Genomic DNA, 22297 nt, shown 5'->3' with positions numbered 1-22297 from the left:
GTATTCTAAACCTTACATATTTCTATATTTGTGTATGCACTTTTAACCTGCTGTCATTTGTATTGTGTCTTATTTGTCGCATATTTGCAATTTCTTTCTGCCTTTCATCCTGATAGACTTTTCACTTTTTTCTCTTTAGTCTTTATTACATGTTTGCCCTGGGGTGCAATGTCGAATCTGGTTGCGTACACTGTTTCACAAGGTTGATATCAATGACAATAAAAACAATTCAATTCAATAAAGCATATTTAACAAGTTATTCTTTCATTTTTCATTTTAATCACACGCACACACACGGCCCCACGCCCCTATGCAAACTCAAAGAAGACATCAGATCAGTGAGGAAGAGAAGGAAGTCCTGCCTGTTGTTAATCCATCTCCACTGCTCAAGAATTTCTTAGGAGACGGAACCTGTAAGAACTCCATCACAAAAGAAGTGAACTTGTTTTTGCCTCTCGAACAATGCCATGACAGGTAGGAGCAATCAGTATTGGTTTAATATTGTTTGGGGGGGGGTATCCATTTCACAGTCTATTTGTATATGCAAGATAAAAATAGAGAAAAAAATGAATGCCGTGTTTTACCTCAGCCTATAATTCCATTAAGGTTTATATATTAGAAAAAAGATTATATCTGAATCCGCCAAATTCCAATATCAATTTGATTGAATCAAGTGATTGAGTGCTTTGAGAGGACTAAAATATTTTTAACTGCTTTGTCCAATATATAAGATTATTGATGCCAGTGTAATGTTATCTGAAAATGTCAGCCTTTCAATGAATCAAGAAGGCACCTGATAATATGAATAAATAATAGTGAATGAAGTTCACTTACATTTTCCTACAGTTGTAAGCATAAAAAAAGTTTCCAAAATGGATATTAATAATAGATTACCTTCCCTGCCTTTTTCCAATGGTGTTCCCTCATTAGTATCGATGAAGCCAATGCAGTGTATACAAGGAATGTCAATGTGTGTGTATTTTTAGTTGTTCTGGTGATAGCAATATTGAAAAAGTCAAGTGAAAACAAACATGAATGAATGAGAGTGTGTTGTGATGGATAAGGAAATTATAAACAGTATTCATGATGATAAGCAAAAGAGGCTGTTTTGTGGTGCGTATTTTAGTTTCAAAGACCCTTGCATAGACCTTTGGGCAAAATAGGTCCTGTGCTCCATTTCACAGCCATTTACAATCTCTCATTGTTCGTAAGTCTTTAAAAAAGTCAAAGTACATACAAATATTTCGTGAATGACTTATCAGTGCAATCGGAACATAGATGCAATGACACTTGTGTATGCTTATGGTTGGAGATGAAAGAAGGCTTTGTTGACTCAGCTCAAGTGGGTTGGACGATTTTATCTCTACTTAAAACTGTGAGGTATCCAATGAACGATTGCAGCTGAGAAAAGGCGTGTCGATTAAACTTCCAGGGAATATATAAAGACAACACTCGCTCTTTTGTCTGCCGTACCCTAAAACAAAGCAAGTCTTCCGTTTCAGGTTTCAAAGTAATCCAAATGTATTACCTTTCAGACAAGAGTTTCAGTATGGTTGCTCCCATTTAACACTGAAATTTTAGGGGAGGAAAGGTCTGCTCACATGTTAAGTCAGACCGCCAATGATAACCTGAACAATGTTACAGCCATTACCTATTAGAATATCCCTCAGTCACAACCTGTCTTGATTTGATTTTTTTATATGTATCTCCACATTATATCAGACACAATTTGGACAAAAATACATATGATCTGTTTTTCAATGTTCTTCCCAAGAAACCACAGTGGATTTCAAATGATCATGGATAAAGCCAGTCCCACAGAGAGTCTTGATAAGTTGGAAAGTGGCTGTGAAGACTCTTCTGGAGCAGTCATTGATTTGGAGACCTTCGGTGTAATTAACGGCGGCATTGATAGTGAAACAGGTATTTTATGTGACTGATGAAAGTTTGTGTCATTGATAAACATATCATATATTGTTTTAAAGAACCTCTGTCCATATTGTCTATTTTCTAGCAATGGACAAATGAAGCTTCATGACGTTTTTGTGCTTTCCTGTCAATTTTTAGTGACTAAAATGCACAAAAGTCAATCTAAGAATTCATAATTGTATCCCAAACAAAATTTTCACAATACTTATCGTCCTACAAGTCAATATGATCATTTATGTTTGTGAAATGAAACACATTAAGCAAAGATCAAGTTTATATATGTGAGGTTTTCTGCAAGAAACAAAAAATGTATTAGTTACAATGTGGTCCAAAAGCAATCTAGACAAATACAATATATCATAAATGAACTCTAATAAATGAATCTATCAGTGGCAGATTCATTGTTTAGCCATGTTTCAACAAACTACAAAGTTATATCCACAAGAACCTTTTACAAAATAATTTCTGCAACGATGTGCTCAATATTATCAAATCCAATGTGACGCATAGGCCGATATTACATAATTTTAAGAAAATAATTCACACGCAATTATAGGATGAAGAACTAGCTTACAAACTCATCCAAAGAGTTCAAACAGTGAATCAGAGACATACTGTGTCACAAAATCTGTATCATGTCTAGAGAAACTGCGGTAACATCAAGTTGTCTCTTAAAGGCACAGCATGTTTAATAGCAGGTAATTCTACACAGTAATCCAAAACATGTTAAAATTAAAATTGTATGATTTCTGAATAGGCTGCATTGAAATATTTAAGGGGGCGCGGCGGGGGGTGGTATCGGATGGTAAACAACCTAATCGTGTAGGTTGACATGTACTTGTAATTGGATGGGATTCTTGTTAAACACAAAGTAGATTTGCGCAAACTCGATACGTAATGAATGATATGCCATTCATACAAGAGAACCATAAAGAGTAAAACAAATATTGCAGACTTCACTTTGCCATCTCTAGAAATATTCTACATGTTCCCGCTTTAGAACAGAACATTCAAGAAAGACTCACAACTGATATGAGTTCTGTGAAGAAGCAGCAACCGCAGTTGATGGTCTCCAGTACTGAAGAGTTGCTCACATCCACCAGGAAAAGTCAAGACAACCTGAAAACCGACACTTACTACTCAATACCACCAGATGACACTGGTAAGATCCGCCTAGTTATGTATTGCATGATAAGCCTTTTACTTGCTTTTCGCCAACGTCTTCTTCTGTCCTAAGATATTTGCGCCCCGATCCTGTTGGCTTGTCTGTTCTGCCAACCGCTGGATTGTTTGCTGGCCACTGTGAGAGGATGTAACCGATGCTTGTGCTCTTGGCTGTTTTGCTGCGAGTCATCGTCCATGCAAAGTCTCCTGGATGTTACCCAGCGCTGTATCGTCTGCAGATGTCTCGATCTGTGCGGTTGCCACTGTGACTGCAACATCTGCGATCTGTGTCTCCAGGCCACAGAGTGCCTGGACTTTGCAATGGAAATCTCTCAAATGCTCTACCACTAAATTCGGCAGACAATTGCGCTTCATTCAACACCTGAAATAATAGTTTATTTGTTAAAATTTGCAGAAACACTTCAATGAGCGTGGCCCAAAAACATGAACACATTTGACAAGTGACAAGACAGGTTGTTCATAAAATTGAGAAAGGATGGATGTGCTTCAAATTCTATAAAGCAGTTTTCTACAAACAAATTTGTGATGGGAAAATGAAGCTTCATGAAACAATTGCAGTGTTACACCCCTCTATTGGGTGCTCTTGGATTAATTCTACCGACTATTGCAGAATTACAAATCTTTTAAGATGAGTTACTTTTCTGGTTCTGAGAAGAGTGAAGGGCTACCAGTTTGAAATGCAGTTATAAAACACAAACATATTACAACCATGTTATTATTTGTTCTAATACCAGGTTTTTTTTTTATTAGAAGTTAAAATAGGGTCAGTCAATCGCTAAAAACCTGTAATTCATATACATAAATTATAGGCCAATTTAAAATGAGTTTAGGAAAAAAAAATCATCACAAGCATTAAAATAGATGGGTGGTTAAGAAGGTGAAAAGGGGCTGCGGAGAAGACTGAGTACAGCCCAACAAAATATTGAACTCTGTCGACCCACACAGTAGTTTATTGAAGTTTTTGACAAGTATATATTTTGATGGCCCTACAATATATATATATATATATATATATATATATATATAGGGCCAATTCTCAGTTGTCTGTACCTTTTGTTTTTTTGTTCTTTATGAAGGGTCAAACAAATCAAATAAATATATATATATCACACACACCGGTCCTTTTTTTCCAAACAATGAATAAAATTGGAATTGGCAATTGTTCAACCGATTAAGCCAAATTGCGCCAGCCAGACTACTTCAAGCTGTACTTAAACGGTTAGCCGTTATTTCTTTATTCCCTTTTCGGGCAGTACCCCTCTGGGCCACTCAGACTCAATGTAACACACACCCTGGTTGTTATTGTAACCTTCTTACGTAGATCTGCGTGCGGAAAAATTTGAATTCAAACTCACCAAATGAATCAATAAAATTTGCTGGCGTTGTAGTTCTCGATGTAGGAATTCAATGATCAATCTTACCAATTAGCATTCATCTAGTTTGTTTATGAGCTAATCCATCATGACGTATGGGCTGATATTGACCATTCACCCAGATTGGCTAGAAACGTAGCCATTAGGTTTGATTCATCCTTTGCTGGATTTTCAGTGGGCGGTAATCCTCGCTTTTAAAGTAATGGTTGCGTGGCCCAACAGGCGCCTGCACGAGTTACACTTATTTTAATTCAAACGCATAGCTTCAAACCCATTGTTCACTTTCCACAAAATCTCACCAACTCCCCCTCATCCCCTCAAAACATTTTCACCTTGGATCAACACAATTCCCGGAGATCATGCTTTAGACTTCAAAACAATGAATTTCTACAAAAGGGGAGAGATTTTCAAATCACAATGACCCATTACTAGTGAGGTTTTTTTTCTTTTCTTTTTTTCAAAACCGGTCTGTGGCCTACTCAGCTGTTATAAAAGGGCTATCTTGTGGCCGCAAGAACCACATTGTTGATCCCAGGATTATTGCAATAAAATGGATTAAATTTGTACTGTGTGGCAGCAAAAGTCCTACCTAGAGATGTACAAAATAAGCACAGGTGCTTCATGAAGCTTCTTCTTTTCCCAAGACAAAAGGCAACAAACAGTCCATTTTAACATCACTTAAAAAAACGTGCCTAACATGTAGAAAGTACGTAGAGCTTTTAAACATATGTTAAGAAACAAATGATTAAACAGTACTACAGTGTTAGAAAAAACACGCATACGCAAATATGCATTCATTCATTAAAGTTGCATGTTGCATCTAATGAATTAAATGCCTTTTTGAAGTTTATCTGTATTATATATGTGGAAAATAGTGGTTTGCAAAACAATAAAAATAAAAAAAACACATACAAGAAAAAAATGAATAATAATAAAAATGAATCTACCTGGAGCACAAGCCTCCCTGAAAAGTTTTTAAGTATGGTACTGCATCTGGTAAAATCAGCCAGTGATCACCAAGGTTAATGGAGATGAGAAATCACAAACACAAAAACAGTGTTAGTCGAAGGAAAGTACAGACCCCTACACCTCAATCGATTACTCGGATATAAAAAATGAACTACAGATCTCAAGTAAAATAATAGCAAGGTTCTCTATGGGTTCTTGTAAAGCTCAAGATATTAAAAAAATAGAACAGTGATTCTTATTTTGCACTGCAGCTAATCTTTAAGAAGTCCTGCTTTGGCTAACTAGCAGCATCTCTTAAAGCAGTTGTAGTAGTAAAACTGATCTCTCAGAAAATGCATAGATTGCATAAACATAAGGTGCAATAAATTGCTGGAAAATTAAATACTCTTATATACAACACAAAGGAACATTGTCACAATGTGCTGATTCACTTTTTGAATATCCCTTTTTTGCCACTTTAAGACCTCAAAAGGTAGTGTGCAAACCCTGATTCCTGTCAAAAAATTTTTATATATACATAAATATTTGCATCTATTTGCTATTGCCAATGCTTTTGTCAATAAGGTCAAAGGATCTTTTCCATAATTATTTGTTGACCAAATAATAAATTCAACCAAAATGCTCTCAAATACTAAATAAATACATAACATTTTTAGGCATCCCTATTGTGTAAAATATTTGGTTTTAATACTATTGCACTTACATAACTATAATTACTCAACCATCTCTAAATATAATATTGAATGCCACCCAGAACAAAAAGGATGTTATTTTAATTCAATTTAAATAAAAAGTTCAAACATTTCTGGTCGTGCCGTCAGGTAGTAAAGCTTTAAAGCAATCATGTCAAACTTATGGCTTCGACCTTGATCAGGCCCATTGGATGATTAATTCTGGCCTGCAATACATTTCTGAATACGTAAAAAAAAGTGAGGCTCTATATAATTTCTATCAAAAGTAATGATTTATTTTAAATATATGTCAACAAAATGCGCCCTTAGGCTGCCAGAGGGCAGTGTTGAGTTCGTATAGCGATGCGAGTTGGTTCAGTGTTAAAACTGCATTCACTCAACTGTTCAAATAAACTCGTCAACACATGCAATGCCAAACATCCAATATTAGTTACCAAATGTCTTTGAATTAATGTATGTGTTTAGAAAGTATCCATGATTATAATATGTAGGGTTCGTTGCCAATGTCGGTTGAATGAAAAAAACATAACACTGGGGGGGAGCTAAAAATTTGGAGTTGTCATTCTTTTACTGATCTGGCCCACCGAAGAACGGAATGCCTGGATCTGGCCCTAAAGCCAAACTGAGTTTGACATCCCTGCTTTTAAGGCTTTGTCTCAAGACTTAAATCTCGTTTTGAAACTTTGGCTTGAAAGTTAAATTGAATAACTCTTATCAGTTTTAACTCAAGACAGACCTTTTACTTTTAATGCCTTAACTCTTGAGTAAAGCTTTAACTGAGGAATTAAATCTTTGAAATGAATTATTGAACTCAAAAGATAAAGAGTGAAGTATTTAACCCCAACGCTTTAACTCATAGCACTATTTTCTGGTCAACAGTCCTAACAAGCAAACTCACCTAACATAAGACACAGACTGCATGCTGACATTCAGCCTTCGTGGGTGCATTTTGCATTTCTTGGGTCACATTACAAGTCCTCATCCATCTCGAGGCTGCTCTTGCGACTGCTGCTTTTCGAGGCACCCGGTGACAAAGGTGAAAAGAGGGGATCACCCGTCGCCTCTGGAGACAGGGTGCACCCGTCATCCATGAGAATGTCCCCCAAGCCCACATCGGGGTAGAGCGCAGAGGCGGCACTCTCATCTAGCTCCGCAAAACTCAAACTACCCAAGTCTAAGGGACTGCTGATAGTGACTGTTGGAGGAGTGTCTGATGAAGGTGGGGAAAGGAAGGCTGAGGGCAAAGGCTGCCCCATGGAAGCGGCACCAAGACTGAGGAGGTGATGCCCGGACGTAGCGTTTGATCCGGAGTGAAGGGACTGGCCGTTCTGAAGGGTTTGTTGCTGCTGCTGTAGCAGGGCAGGACTCAGACCGGAGATACCAGCATTGTTAGAAGAAAGCCCATGGACGCGTGCTTGTAATTCTAGCTCCTGAGGAGATCAGCCATAAATGATGAGTTAATTGCTATGCTTGTGTGTTGAAATGACATCTTAACATACTGTAAATAGTATTAAGAGTCAATTGAAAGTTAATTCCAAATTCTTAAACCACAAAATGTAAGTATATAGTACATGTTTTTTGCAGAAAATCTATATAAATGGTATTCTCCAAATAATATAAATGTCATTTTGAAGACAACCTGTCTTGTCTTTAAAAGAGATCATCAGAGTAACACCAGCATGCTTGCAAGGCAGGTGCCATATTGTTTTATGTGTTTATCTATATACCAAAGCTATACCAGCTCAGTAGCCTAGATGGTAGGGCGCCCGCTTTGAGACTGGGAGGTCGCTGGTTCGCGCCTCGGCCGAGTCATACCTAAGACTTATAACATTGGTAAAATGGCGGCGCCCTCTGTTGGCTGCGGCTGCATCGGCTCGCTACAACGGGTCAGGTGTATCGACATTTCGTTCTGTGTACATTGTTACAAAGAATGACAATACAAAGGAAATTATTATTATTATTATATCCCCCTAGTGGGAGGTGGCTAGAGTCAAGAACACACTCACATTCACCAAACATTCATTCCTTCCTGTTCCTCCCAACCTGACACCAAAAATTAAGCCCACAGCACAATAAGGGATCAGTTGCTGTGCCATGCAACCCTCAGAAGAGAGACCAAAATTATACAGTGGTTTACCCCCTCCACATTACTTGCGCCGTCATAATTATCCTTCGCCATTCACATCTATCCCGAGCACTCTTGCATTTATTTTTTCAACCGACCTCACATCCAGATCACGTTTCACCCCATCCTTCCAACCCTATTTAGAACTTCCTCTCATTCTATTTCCCACCACTTCTACACGACCTACTCTCTTAGTCAAACGGCCTTCATCTATTCTTTCCAAATGTCCAAACCATCTCAGAACATTTTCATCAACCCTCTCAGAAAGGTCTCTCACCACACAAATTCTTCACCTTACCTTGTCATACCTTAACCTACCCAATTGTGTTACTCCACACATACTACTCAAACATCTCATTTCAAAGACATTTAACCTATTATGCTCATGTACTCTCAAACCCCACACCTCCGAGTCATACATCACTGTTGGTACCACAACACCTTCATCCAATCTTCGCTTTTCATCCATTCACGGATCTCTACATTTGAACAATCCTTTCAGCACACCCGTTGCTTTGCAACCTTTACCCAGCATCTTGTTCACATTCTCCTCCAAACCACCACCTCCTGCCACATACGAGCCCAAATACTTAAAACCATCTAGCTCCTCCAACTTTACACCATTCAACAATATCCACCTACTTCACCACCTCTCAAACATCTCATAACCATACTCTTGTCTTTGTTCACCGTAAGCTTTTTTCTCTTACACACTATCAAACTAAGTACTCACTCCACGACTGTTGCATGTGTTCAGAAATTCCCACCCTTCCTCCACTCCTTCTACTGATCTCTCCCTCACCATCTCAAAACACTCACTCACTCTTCCCTTATACTCATTCTGCTTCTCTCGCTTCTTCAACTCAGTGATCTTTAGACTTCTCTCGCATGCATTTTCTTTCCAAAAACCTGCCACTGACCATACACTCTCAATTTTGCCTCCACTACATAGTGGTCAGACATACTACCAGCTTCCCTTCTCAGTACATTCACATCCAACGATCTCCAACACACATTCCGAATGATCAACACGTAATCCATCAAATCGCGCTCTCAACAGTTCGTCCATCTGCCACTCTAATACATGTGTACTTATTGACATTTTTCTTCCTAACATGCTATTTCCTATCATTAACTCACGCTCCAGACACAATTCAATCAGTCTCTAGCAACTGTCATTCACTCCTGGGAGACCAAATCTTCCAATCACCCCTTCCATTATCACCTCACCAACTCTTGTATTCAAATCTCCCAACACAACCACAAGACAATTCATTCCAAACTGTGCAACACATATTGACAAATCACTCCAGAATTAATTTCTCTCTCCTCTGTCAGCACCTGGACCATACACACGCAGAAACACATGCATCTCGCTTCCCCACTTCACCTTAACCCACATCGATCTCAATGACATCTCATTCAATTCCAGCACTCTCTCTCACCGACAAAGCAACACCTTCCCTAGCTCTCCCGATACTCACACCTGACACTCTGCCTGCCATATTGCCAAAACACACCTCACCACTCCTTCTCAACTTAGTTTCAGTCAATGCAAAGAAACCCAACCATCTCTTTTAATTGATACAAGACATTTATAAAAGGTTTATGTGATCTTTGCAGTGCAACATTTATGTATAATAAGAGTAAGTATTTTCACTCCTTTAGTCTTTAGTATGGCCTTTTCTCAATGGTGTGTTCCCAACTGACAAGTGAATTGCCATTCATAGGGATAATTTGCAAAAAAACTCCATTAAAAATGAATCAAAACTGGTAAACCAGCTCAGTAGCCTAGATGGTAAGGCGCCCGCTTTGAGACTGGGAGGTTCGGGTTCGCGCCCCGGCCGAGTCATTCCTAAGACTTAAAAAGTGGTCGGCGGCGCCCTCTCTTGGCTGCGGCTGCATCGGGTCAGATGCAATCGACATTTCGTTCTGTGTACATTGTTACACAGAATGACAATACAAGGAAATTATTATTATTATTATTATTATTATAAGTGAAACAAACACTATCTTGGAAGAAAGGTCATAAACACAACCTACAAATCTGTTTTAGGAAATGATCACTCCTCTCCTTGTGGTCGAAAATGTCAAGATCGCCCTAGTCACTCACCTCAACCACCGGTGCGAATTGATACGGCTTTATATCTAATTCTCTAGGAATACCACTGTTTTCTTCTCTCTAGACTTGTATATCAGGGACTTTCTGTATAACCAGTCATAAATTTGGGGTCAGAGAAACTTTGTTCACTACAATCGCAGTCTGTTTAAGAGCTCACCTAACATGTTGTTTTTAAGGGTTTCACTATTTTGAAAGCGTTGCAAACAAGCCAGCTGGGTCAACTTTGAGACTACGTTTCTATATTTGCATAATTATGAAGAGGGACACTCCAGGTTCTGTGCCTAATGAAAACAATGATGATGGGAAAACTTTTAAGCTTCATGAAGCATATGCAATGTTGTTTAGACCTCAAAATGATGGCATTTAATAAAACTATTTTATTTAATTATGCAATTTCTTATTTATTTATGTATACAATTGTGTATTTATCTAAATTATTTCAAAATGTTTTTAAAGAACCATTTCATTTTTGTAATTCTAGCTCCTGAGCTCCAGCTAATTATTTATTTATTTAAATACATGAAATAATGGAAAGAGATACAAAATGATGGTGGTTTATGCAGCTCTTTGAGGCTTTATGTGATCAAGGCCCATACTATTAAGCATGACTTGTATTGGTGTAAATATAAGAAGGTATTGCAATTGAGTTGATTGCATTTCTAATGGGTTTTTGAATCATAGGTGACATTTAGAACACTCTTTAGAATCAAAAATGCTTCGTGTAGCTTGATTTTCTGACACTCCTAAAACCATATAATACTGAGGCATTTCGTGACGGATCGAGAAATAAAATATTATAGTCTATGTTGAAAACCAATTTACATGTCATATTTTTTCAATTAACCAAGATGATAAATTCAAAATAAAGCAACATGCTGTATTTATTGCAGTACAATTCATTAGCATAATGATAGAAGATATTTAAGTTGTTTGTTAAAAAAAAACATTCAGGAACGCAAACATTACACTTGGAAATACCAACCTGGATTCGCAACATTAAACTGTGGTTTGCTTGTTCCAATTTTTTCTGCCGCAGTTCCACATCCTTGGCTCGCTGTTGCTCCTTCTGTAACTTGCGTATGTAATCCACAGAGGCCTTCAGTATTGTGCCTTTATTCCACCGCATCTCACTGTTATCGGAGAAATAATGAGCAAATGTTTTATAGGCTTAAACAATAATGAGCAAATGTTTTACAGGCTTAAAGAGAAAATGATATTGTTTATATAGATTAATTGTTCCCAAGATCTGGCTCACAAAAATACATGTTTGTCTTTCAAATACTTAACAGTTTAGGAAAGCTACATAAAAAAGTGGCACTCACGGGTCACTTGATTTTGGTATGAGAGTACCAAGCTCCTTTATACGGTCATTTATATTAAATCTCCGCCTCCTCTCAACTGTTCAGAAAAAATATATTTAAGTCACTATGCATCAAACGTCAAAGGAAAATTGTTTTACAAAGACACCAGACAATAAAAGTACATACTTAGATTGTGGTTGTCTTTCTTTTGCCTTTCCTTCATGAAAGCTTTGGTATCAGCATCTGAAAGACAACGATTTCATAAAACAAACTCTACAGATTCTATGTAACCGTTTTACAAAACTGCTACACATAAGAGAACTCATTTGACCATACCGGATATTTCCCTTTTTATATTTGGAAGATCAGCAGGACATGAGTTGCTAACAGTAAGTGTGGGTGCTGCCATTCCAGGGCTGTGATAAACATCCAGCAGGTTTCCTGGGAGCTAAGTAAAACAAACTTATTTTATTACACAGTAGCGACAACACAGCTGAACTACCGAAGCGGAGTTCTATGTGAGGAATATATGACAAGTGTAACTTCCCCATTTGTGCTTCAACTCAGAGCAAAACCATGCTTGGGCTCCCAATTTTATCTTGTGTGCGGAAGGTGAACATTTGTCATCCGTAGTCAAATAGAGGTGTTTACTCACAAAAAAATGTACACATGCCTGTAATTTACTAAACGTTAAATAGTGACTACCGCACATGGAATGGGTTCCGATAATACAAATCGATTTTACCTCAGAGTGCTTCTTTTTTCGTTCTTCTAACATCACCATAATCCTCATTTTCTATAAACTTGAAAAAGTTCAACTACTCCTTTGTGCTTGAAAGCCCGACAGCTTTGCAAGCAAAGTTTAAATGAGAGCTAAACACTTTGCCCGACTTCTCGCCTTGTAGCTTTGCTAGAAGCCCCGCCCAGTCAGCACGACTGTGACAAGTAGTAACCGAGTGATGAATGCTTACATTCCCTTTGACAACTATTCCTGTGATAAATTCCACAGAGATTAAGGACAATATGAACATACAAAGCAGCCTAAGTACAAAGCCTTTTTGACTTTCTTATAGCCTGCCATTTATTGGTCCAAATCCAATATTAAATAAATTTAATATGACAAAAAGTGGGGTTGGGCGAGTTAGCTTTAGAAAACAATATTCAAATTATTACCCCAAATATCACCCATACCTTAGCCCAAAAAAATAATAAATTAAAAGACTTTTTATTTTGCTATTCAAATGTATGTGATAGAAAAGTACTTTATAATAGCATAATCACTTTAAGATAATCAACATTTTATGAGCCCTGGCTAATGCTGGTGGATTTATCGGCTAAGCTAGCTACGATTGAAGGCGAAAGTAGCCACTAACACTAGAAGCAGTAATGGCAAAGGAAAGCGCTAATAATTGGATTTCCCTGATACAATTTTTTTTACTTATGAAAAGAGTCTGATATTGCGGACCAGAGTACTGTCTGATATCAAATCAGATTTTAGTAGGAATCATGAAGCATATGTTGTAGTCTACTTGCCTTTTCTTGACCATCTGCTTCACATACCGGTCCGTTTAACTCTAATGTGTTTAAATCGCTATTTATGACTTGCTTGTTTTATTCTTCTTTTACTCTTGCTTTATTGTCGTGTCCTACTATATGTACAGCGACCTTGGGTGTCCTGAAAGGTGTTTCAAAATGCAATGAATTATTATTATTATTATTATTATTATTTTTCAGTCAAATCCATATTGGGCTGTGTAATTAAGGGTTCAAGCTGGCAAAATCGATAAACTAGTGATATTTATTTTTTTTTAATTAAAAAAATTACCCAATCCAAAGGGGTGATTCATTTCTTTATCTTTAATTAAATTGTTTTTTTTCTATACAATAACCCTTTATTTTGCACTGTAGTATTTAATCTGATTGTAAAATATCATGTACCATCAGGATGTCACTTTTTAATTTTGTTGTGCATTTGACATGGTGCAAAGACAATAAATTATATTACATTCTAACAGAAATCTGAATGTTTCTTACCGTACTGGGTAACTGAAGACCCGAGTCGATCAACGTTATGATGTCATCATTGAAACTGGACTCAAGACTTATTATGTCGTCAATAACATCTTCAATCTATAACAGCAGATGACAAAGAGCATGTGGTGCAACTTAATTAAAGCGTAAAAATATAGAATTAGTTTTGAAAAAAAATAAAAAAGGCTCGGACGTTACAATGACTACATACAAAGCACTCTAGTAAAAATAGTTCTGCCATCTCAAAAGCAGCCTCATGTCACAGACATGTAAGTGGAGAACTGCCACAGTTAATCTGCAGGTGCGGTATTTAACACCATATTGTTACACCAGGGCAACAAGTATATGACGATAAAAGGCATGCAACATTAGAGTGGGACCTGAGACTACATCACAGCAGAACAAACAAAAAGTAATTAGGTACAAGGCGTGCTAAGGTCTCGACTTCAAACTTCTCCAAAAGCAGACTGGAAGTTAGCAAAGAGACAACTGTTGGCGAGAATGTGTCATCCGCCGCGTCAGCGAAACCATCGTTAGAAAAATAAGGAATTTGTCATACTTCCTCCTTGTTGGAACTGATGTTAAGTAGGGCCATCGGGCTGTTTGGGGCGCTGCTGGCAGTGTGGGCAACCTTGGGGGCGGAGCTGCACTGTGGCACAGGCGATGCACCGAGTGTCTGAGTGATCGCGTTGTTACTCAGCGTGGTGGAGAGGTACTCCTTCACCTGTTGCCTCTGTGCCTGCTGAATGTGATACTTGGTGGGGTTCTCAAGGTGGGTCTGCACCTGAAAATCCAAGCATTGGTTCAGGGCAGATCCGTTCGACAAATCTGCAAAGTAGGGGACGGGCTTACTTTCAGCACCTCCACGGGCACCTGCGATGGAGGCGGGCGGGCAGCATTTGAAGGTAGCGAGACGGAGATGGCGGGAGTAGAGTCAGCGGGCCGAAGCTGAGAGGCGGAGGCCTGTTTTTGGGCCTCTCTTCGCTCCTGCTGCTGAGCTTGCTCTCGCATCAGCTGCTGCCGCATTAACACGCGCGACGACATGGCTGAGGACAACGATCAAGATCCAAGGATGAAGCTGCAACCGGAAGGAGTGACACTTGACGTTTTGTCCTCAAATGAGAAAGAAAATCTCAACCTAACTATAATCATTGCACTATTTTTCATTGCACTATTATTAAAACATGCACTAACTTGTAAAAACAAGTGCCTATTCAATCATCCTGCATTATTTTATCTTATTGAGCCTTTAATAAGTGTTTACCCTCGAGTGGCATATCTGATGTTGTTGCGAACAGTGTTCACTGTGTTGTTATCAAGGACAATAAAGACAATTCAATTAAAAAGATCCGATAAAAAAAGTATGGCCGAGCAATTAATCAAATAACGTGACCATATGGCAATTTCTAATTCGGTAAAGAAAACTCTCCTCCTTGATCTGCTACCTTATCGTGGTGGAGGAGTTTGTGTGTCCCAATGATCCTAGGAGCTATGTTGTCGGGGGCTTTAAGCCCCTGGTAGGGTCACCCATGGCAAACAGGTCCTAGGTGAGTGGCCAGACAAAACGCAGATCAGAAGACCCCTAATGATGAGAGAAAACTTTGGTCCTCGATTTCCCTCGCCCGGACGCGGGTTACCGGGGCCCCCTTCTGGAGCCAGGCCTGGAGGTGGGGTCCGCTGGCGAGCGCCTGGTGGCCGGACCCTTACCCACGGGGGCCGGCCGGGCACAGCCCGAAGGGACGACGTGGGACCCTCTTCCCATGGGCTCACCACCTGTAGGAGGGGCCAAAGGGGTCGGGTGCGCAGAGAGCTGGGTAGCAGCCAAGGGAGGGGTCCTTGGCGCGACGATCCCCGGCTACAGAAACTGGCTTTTGGGACATGGAACGTTACCTCTCTGGCAGGGAAGGAGCCCGAGTTGGTGCGTGAGGTTGAGAAATTCCGACTAGATATAGTCGGACTCACCTCTACGCACGGCTTGGGCTCTGGTACCAGTCCTCTCGAGAGGGGTTGGACTCTCTTCCACTCTGGAGTTGCCCGTGGTGAGAGGCGCAGAGCCGGTGTGGGCATATTAATTGCTCCACGGCTCGGCGCCTGTACGTTGGGGTTCACCCCGGTAGACGAGAGGGTAGCCTCCCTCCGCCTTCGGGTGGGGGGACGGGTCCTGACTGTTGTTTGTGCTTATGCACCAAATAGCAGTTCGGAGTACCCAACCTTCTTGGGGTCCTTAGAGGGTGTGCTTGAGAGCGCGCCCCCTGGGGACTCCCTCGTACTGCTGGGAGACTTCAACGCTCACGTGGGCAATGACAGTGAGACCTGGAAGGGCGTGATTGGGAAGAACGGCCCCCCTGACCTGAACCCGAGTGGTGTTTCGTTATTGGACTTCTGTGCTCGTCATGGTCTGTCCATAATGAACACCATTTTCAGACATAAGGGTGTCCATATGTGCACTTGGCACCAGGACACCCTAGGCCGTAGTTCGATGATCGACTTTGTCATCGTTTCGTCGGACCTGCGGCCGCATGTTCTGGACACTCGGGTGAAGAGAGGGGCGGAGCTGTCAACTGATCACCACCTGGTGGTGAGTTGGCTTCGATGGTGGGGGAAGATGCCGGCCCGACCCGGCAGACCCAAGCGTGTTGTGAGGGTCTGTTGGGAACGGCTGGCAGAATCTCCTGTCAGAAGAAGTTTCAATTCACACCTCCGGCAGAACTTCGCCCATGTCCCGAGGGAGGCGGGGGACATTGAGTCCGAGTGGACCATGTTCCGCGCCTCCATTGTCGAGGCGGCTGATCGGAGCTGTGGCCGCAAGGTAGTCGGTGCCTGCCGCGGTGGCAACCCTCAGACCCGTTGGTGGTCACCGGCGGTGAGGGATGCCGTCAAGCTGAAGAAGGAGTCTTATCGGGCCTTCCTGGCCTGTGGGACTCTGGAAGCAGCTGGCAGGTATCGGCTGGCCAAGCGGAATGCGGCTTTGGCGGTTGCCGAGGCAAAAACTCGGGCATGGGAGGAGTTTGGCGAGGCCATGGAAGCCGACTTCCGAACGGCTTCGAGGAAATTCTGGTCCACCATCCGACGTCTTAGGGGGAGGAAGCGGTGTGCCATCGACACTGTGTATAGTGCCGATGGGGCGCTGCTGACCTCGACCCGGGACGTTGTGAATCGGTGGGCGGAGTACTTCGAAGACCTCCTCAATTCCACCGGCACGTCTTCCTCTGGGGAAGCAGAGCCTGAGGACTCTGGGTTGGGCTCTCGTATCACTGGGGTTGAAGTCACCGAGGTTGTCAAAAAACTCCTCGGTGGCAGGGCCCCGGGGGTCGATGAGATCCGCCCAGACTTCATTAAGGCTCTGGATGTTGTGGGCGTGTCATGGTTGACGCGCCTCTGCAACATCGCGTGGACATCGGGGACAGTGCCTCTGGACTGGCAGACTGGGGTGGTGGTTCCCGTCTTTAAGAAGGGGGACCGGAGAGTGTGTTCCAACTACAGGGGAATCACACTTCTCAGCCTCCCTGGTAAGGTCTATTCAGGGGTACTGGAGAGGAGGGTCCGCCAGGAAGTCGAATCTCGGATTCAGGAGGAACAGTGTGGTTTTCGTCCTGGCCGTGGAACACTGGACCAGCTCTATACACTCTTCAGGGTCTTTGAGGGTGCATGGGAATTTGCCTGTCCGGTCTACATGTGTTTTGTGGACTTGGAGAAGGCATTCGACCGTGTTCCTCGGGAGGCCCTGTGGGGGGTGCTTCGGGAGTATGGGGTACCGCACAGTCTTATCCGGGCTGTGCGGTCCCTGTATGCCCGGTGCCAGAGTCTGGTCCGCATTGCCGGCAATAAGTCGGATTCGTTCCCGGTGAGGGTTGGGCTCCGCCAGGGCTGCCCTTTGTCACCGATTCTGTTCATAACTTTTATGGACAGAATTTCTAGGCGCAGCCTTGGCGGGGATGGAGTCCGGTTTGGGGGCCTCAGCATTGCGTCACTGCTTTTTGCAGATGACGTGGTGCTGTTGGCTTCCTCAGCCCGTGATCTTCAGCTCTCGCTGGAGCGATTCGCAACCGAGTGTGAAGCGGCCGGGATGGGGATCAGCACCTCCAAGTCCGAGGCCATGGTTCTCAGTCGGAAAAGGGTGGTATGCTCCCTCCGTGTCGGGGAGGAGGTCTTGCCCCAAGTGGAGGAGTTCAAGTATCTTGGGGTCTTGTTCACGAGTGAGGGTAGGATGGAACGGGAGATCGACAGACGGGTCGGTGCAGCGTCTGCCGTCATTCGGACCCTGTACCGGTCTGTCGTGGTGAAGAGGGAGCTGAGCCGAAAGGCAAAGCTCTCGATCTACCAGTCCATCTACGTTCCTACCCTCACCTATGGTCATGAACTTTGGGTCATGACCGAAAGAACTCGATCCCGGATACAAGCGGCCGAAATGAGTTTCCTCCGCAGGGTGGCTGGGTTCTCCCTTAGAGATAGGGTGAGAAGCTCAGTCATCCGGGAGGGACTCGGAGTAGAGCCACTGCTCCTCCGCGATGAGAGGAGCCAGTTGAGGTGGCTCGGGCATCTAATAAGGATGCCTCCTGGACGCCTCCCTCGGGAGGTGTTCCGGGCATGTCCCACCGGCAGGAGGCCCCGGGGGCGGCCCAGGACACGTTGGAGAGACTATGTCTCTCGGCTGGCTTGGGAACGCCTCGGGGTCCCGTCGGATGAGCTGGAAGAAGTGGCTGGGGATAGGGACGTCTGGGCTTCCCTTTTAACGCTGCTGCCCCCGCGACCCGACCTCGGATAAGCGGAAGACAATGGATGGATGGATGGATGGTAAAGAAAACTAAGGTAATGGTTTCAAATTTTTCATTTAAATTATTAAATCCTGATTATTATGATAACAGCAAATTATTGAATGATGTCATATCAGAAAATCAGATGCTATAAGTAGCGATTTTTAGGGTCCGTGCACCTTTTCCATGGCCAAGTTCAAGCACATTTCGAGGAATTTCAATGCAATTTTTTTAATTTATCCAGTACCATTAAAAGAAGAAATCCGGCGTGAATTGAGTATTTTGCAGGGCAACAAATATATCTGCGGTCGACATGTGGGATTTTTAGTCTTACGTGTGCATTTTTTAAGACCTAGAATTTTTACATCTTGAGTAAATCGCGACTCATTTGTGGATCTGAACAAACGTGTATAAGTATTTTTGAGACAAAACTCTCTCCATATAGGTGTTGGGTAAAATGACGCTAATATGTAGCTTACATTTTCAGGTGCATAAAGTCCTGATTTCCCATTACAGCTTAACATTAGGAAACTCTATTCTAACTTTTTGCATAGCCCATAATAAATATCCATAATTGATACATAATCTTTGCGCTTATACACATTAATTGGTCTCCTGTTTAGGTGTAGCATGTATCTGTCCCCTTGGGCACGACCCGTATGCGGCGATGACGTTTCATGGGAAAAGGCCATACAAACTAATGCCAGCTGCTTTTAATCACGTGGGAAGAAGAAATGCCATAGCAAAATAAAGCAGTGGCATACATTTTTAAGCAGACTTGTCGTGAAACATGAAACAATTACGAGCATTTACAAGCGCTTTACCCAAAATTCAAGCACTTTTCAAACCTTGAAAAGACAGCAATAATATTTAAGCATTATCAAGGATTTCAAACACTTGTAGGAAAACTTTTTTTGTAAGAGCTGAGAGCAAATTTTGCATTAAAGCAAAGTAAAATAAATTATTTTAGAACATTTTGCAAAGGAGGCATTTATAAAACATTCTTTCTATAAATGTGTCTTGTTTACGATTAATGATTAAAATTGATAAAATCATAATCACGAAGCGTGACTGATAAAGATCAAGATTTTACTTTTTAATCCATATCACTCAGCCCTACAACATTTGATTCTGAGTTGTAAAAGTCAATGACTCAAATCTAGACGTTGTATGTGAAATTTGCATTTATCTTGTGCTTCGGTGTTTTTCTCCATTCTTCACTTAAAATGTATTATTGTAGAACATAATTAAATGGGAAAATAATGGCAAATGCTTGTTTAGATTTCAGCCAACTGCCCTGCACCCCCACAGGATTAGCTTAATTTGCATATAATCATTGTGTGGCACATTCTTTAGGAGTTTACCTAAGACCGAGTTGATCAAAGACGTTCTTTTTGGACAAGGATTGATCACATCAACTAAGGTGGGAGGGAAGAGTGATGATTATGAAAGACCATGAATTTGTTAAAACCCTTTATGATTAATCAAAAAAAGACAGTGCTAATGTCAAATAAATTAAGACCTCAAAGAATAATAATATGAAATGTTGGTGCTAGTTTGTTTTTAACTGCCTTTACTGCTGACAGTTTATATTCCAGACCCATCACCTCTCTAATCAAGCACACAAGACTGAGTAAAAAAATAGTATTGAAAAATGTATATTCATATTTCCTTTACATATTCTTGTTCTTATTAATGCACGATGCTGCTGCTAATGTCATTGCACTATTTTCAGATGCACAACTTAGGCCAGTCTGCAAATATTGCCTATCCGTTCTAATCTCTTTTTAAAAATCACATTTTTTATTTAGAATCTATTACTACACTTTTATTTGAGTGTCATGTCTAATCTTGTCATGAACAATGTGCATTATGTTGAAATCAATGAAATTAAAGACCATTCCATTCTTGAAATAGGGTTAAGAGATGATAATGAAGGACCACAAATTTGACAAACCCCTTCATGATAAATCAGAAAAAGACACAGCTAATAGAATATTAATCAAAACAGCCATCGATTGTAAACATTAGTGTAGTTTGACTGTCCTTACTGCTGCAAAATTGGATTATTTGTATGTAGCCATCTGAAACCGGTTTATTCTGTCCTAAATGAGTTAGGTTAATCTTTTAACAAGAATACGACTAGGGGTTGATGTCAGTATCAAATAGAGAGCGTAACAGCATTTTCAGAATGCATACAAGACTGTCACAGAAAATTCAAGTATTGAGCTAAAGTTCTTAATCTTCTATAATGTCATTAAAATATGTCATACATAAAGGGTTCACTACAATCAACTGAAATATCGCATGCATTTCCTTAAAATAATTTTGCTGAGTACATGTCTTTCATCCTACTATCACACCTTTTCATCAAGTACTAATATTTTGAGATGGTATATTTGAGTTTACATAATAATCAGCAATATTAAAACAATCAAATACTTGCAACATTTCTTTCGGAATGCATGGTGTTTTTCTTAGTTTTACAGATTTTAAAGAACTTTATCGCAATGATCGAATGTTCTCAATCCTTTATTACTTGGCAATTTTCACTTTCTTCATGTTGACAATTCGAAATAAGATGACGCAGCTTCAATGTATGCGTGCACATCTCCAATTGTCGTTTAAGTGGGATTCTAATGTATCAGAATGAAAAGGGTAGTGATTTTTTGGGGGTCCTAAATTAAAAGAGGTAGTTTGACAGCGAAGACTCGGAGGCCCCAATTGCAACTTAATATAGGCTACAAAAACGTTTGTCATTTACTCAACGGTGAAAAAGTCTTCACGAAACACTATTCTAACACTTTCCCGTTTCATAAATTACGAAGACCGTCATTTTAATGATGTGTTTCGTGGAGGAGGTAAACTATTTGGTTAGCTAGCCAACTAGCAATGGTTGACCTATTAACTCGCGTAATTGCGCTTAAGGTAGGAATATAACTTTTGAAAACGTACTGTAAGAACATAAATGTTCGACAGGATCACAGCCATGAATCCATTATGTCCTCCGCTTTTCTGGCCATTTTATGTCGCTGGATCAATTAGCTGCTGCTACTAGCCATGGCCGCTTCGAGTAACACGCCAGCGTTGTTTACCTCGAGCCGACGCGGTGAGGTCATATTGCGACTTTTTACCCGGAACTTGATTAGGTTGTTATTGTTATGTAATGCACTCAAACCTCCGACCTCCACGCTTTGTTTTGTACCTCAGATTAATCTTTTCAACCCAAGAAAACTTAACCTTCAGAAAAAAAGAAAATAAAACTGGGTCATTGTGATTGTCTAGAGAAATCATTGACATCATCAGTGCCATTATACACTTTAAAACTGTTTTTGGAAGAATTTATAAATTAGCCTATAAACGATATATGTAAATCACTCCAGTGCCCTTATACAAAGCATATGTCTTAGTGGTTGACTGATCCCACTTTAACCATATTTCTAATCATTACAACCTTCCAATAACAAGCAGGGTTGGGTAGGGTTACTTTAACTGGATTACTTTCAATTACTTTTGGATTACTCCAATACCAAATATGCTAATAAAAGACACAAGAAACTAAATATGAAAAAAAATAATGACTCACAACACGTGGTAAGCTTTCTCTCCTGGCTTTGATCTCTTTGATCTCCGGCAAAACTAACATAAAATGCGACAGAAACAAAATGAAAATAAATCCTAACAGCTTGCCAACATCATTTTTGCCATTCCATGTATTCCGTTACTCCCCAAGCCTGCACAAAATTTAGTAATTTTATTAAATACGATAGGGTGAGCGGTAGGAAGTTGCTTCAGTGCTATATCTTGTATGGAATG

At 40.7% G+C, this 22297-nt stretch overlaps 2 protein-coding genes across 2 annotated transcripts; one reads left to right on the top strand and one right to left on the bottom strand.

The window, feature by feature from the left end:
- The first annotated feature begins 356 nt into the window (after positions 1-356).
- On the top strand, positions 357-5728 carry LOC148364416 (myoD family inhibitor domain-containing protein 2). The gene is made up of 4 exons (XM_088338509.1): positions 357-474; positions 1775-1923; positions 2930-3091; positions 3167-5728. Exons 2-4 carry the CDS (start codon positions 1794-1796, stop codon positions 3442-3444), a joined length of 570 nt encoding a protein of 189 aa, XP_088194635.1. The 5' UTR covers positions 357-474; positions 1775-1793; the 3' UTR covers positions 3445-5728.
- On the bottom strand, positions 3482-21587 carry tfe3b (transcription factor binding to IGHM enhancer 3b). Its single transcript, XM_088338508.1, has 9 exons — positions 21437-21587; positions 14580-14805; positions 14287-14511; positions 13731-13826; positions 12033-12144; positions 11883-11939; positions 11718-11793; positions 11378-11525; positions 3482-7578 (listed from the first exon to the last, which is right to left on the bottom strand). The coding sequence occupies exons 2-9, from the start codon at positions 14769-14771 to the stop codon at positions 7117-7119; spliced, it is 1368 nt and encodes a 455-aa protein (XP_088194634.1). The 5' UTR covers positions 14772-14805; positions 21437-21587; the 3' UTR covers positions 3482-7116.
- Positions 21588-22297: the final 710 nt, after the last annotated feature.

The sequence above is a fragment of the Urocampus carinirostris genome, chromosome 6 (genome assembly GCF_059441175.1).
Source record: "Urocampus carinirostris isolate Australia breed hairy pipefish chromosome 6, RoL_Ucar_1.0, whole genome shotgun sequence".
Taxonomy (NCBI): domain Eukaryota; kingdom Metazoa; phylum Chordata; class Actinopteri; order Syngnathiformes; family Syngnathidae; genus Urocampus; species Urocampus carinirostris.
This window is presented reverse-complemented; position numbering and strand designations above follow the sequence as displayed.

What these genes read in the sequence shown, in the direction of transcription:
- LOC148364416 (XM_088338509.1), top strand. Translation starts at nt 1,794, where the DNA reads ATGATCATGGATAAAGCCAGTCCCACAGAGAGTCTTGATAAGTTGGAA. An exon ending in CGGCATTGATAGTGAAACAG is followed by an intron (nt 1,924 to 2,929) that starts GTATTTTATGTG and finishes TTCCCGCTTTAG; the next exon opens with AACAGAACATTCAAGAAAGA. An exon ending in AATACCACCAGATGACACTG is followed by an intron (nt 3,092 to 3,166) that starts GTAAGATCCGCC and finishes TTCTGTCCTAAG; the next exon opens with ATATTTGCGCCCCGATCCTG.
- tfe3b (XM_088338508.1), bottom strand. Translation starts at nt 14,771, where the DNA reads ATGTCGTCGCGCGTGTTAATGCGGCAGCAGCTGATGCGAGAGCAAGCT. An exon ending in TCAGTTCCAACAAGGAGGAA is followed by an intron (nt 13,827 to 14,286) that starts GTATGACAAATT and finishes CTGCTGTTATAG; the next exon opens with ATTGAAGATGTTATTGACGA. An exon ending in GTCTTCAGTTACCCAGTACG is followed by an intron (nt 12,145 to 13,730) that starts GTAAGAAACATT and finishes TGTTTTACTTAG; the next exon opens with CTCCCAGGAAACCTGCTGGA.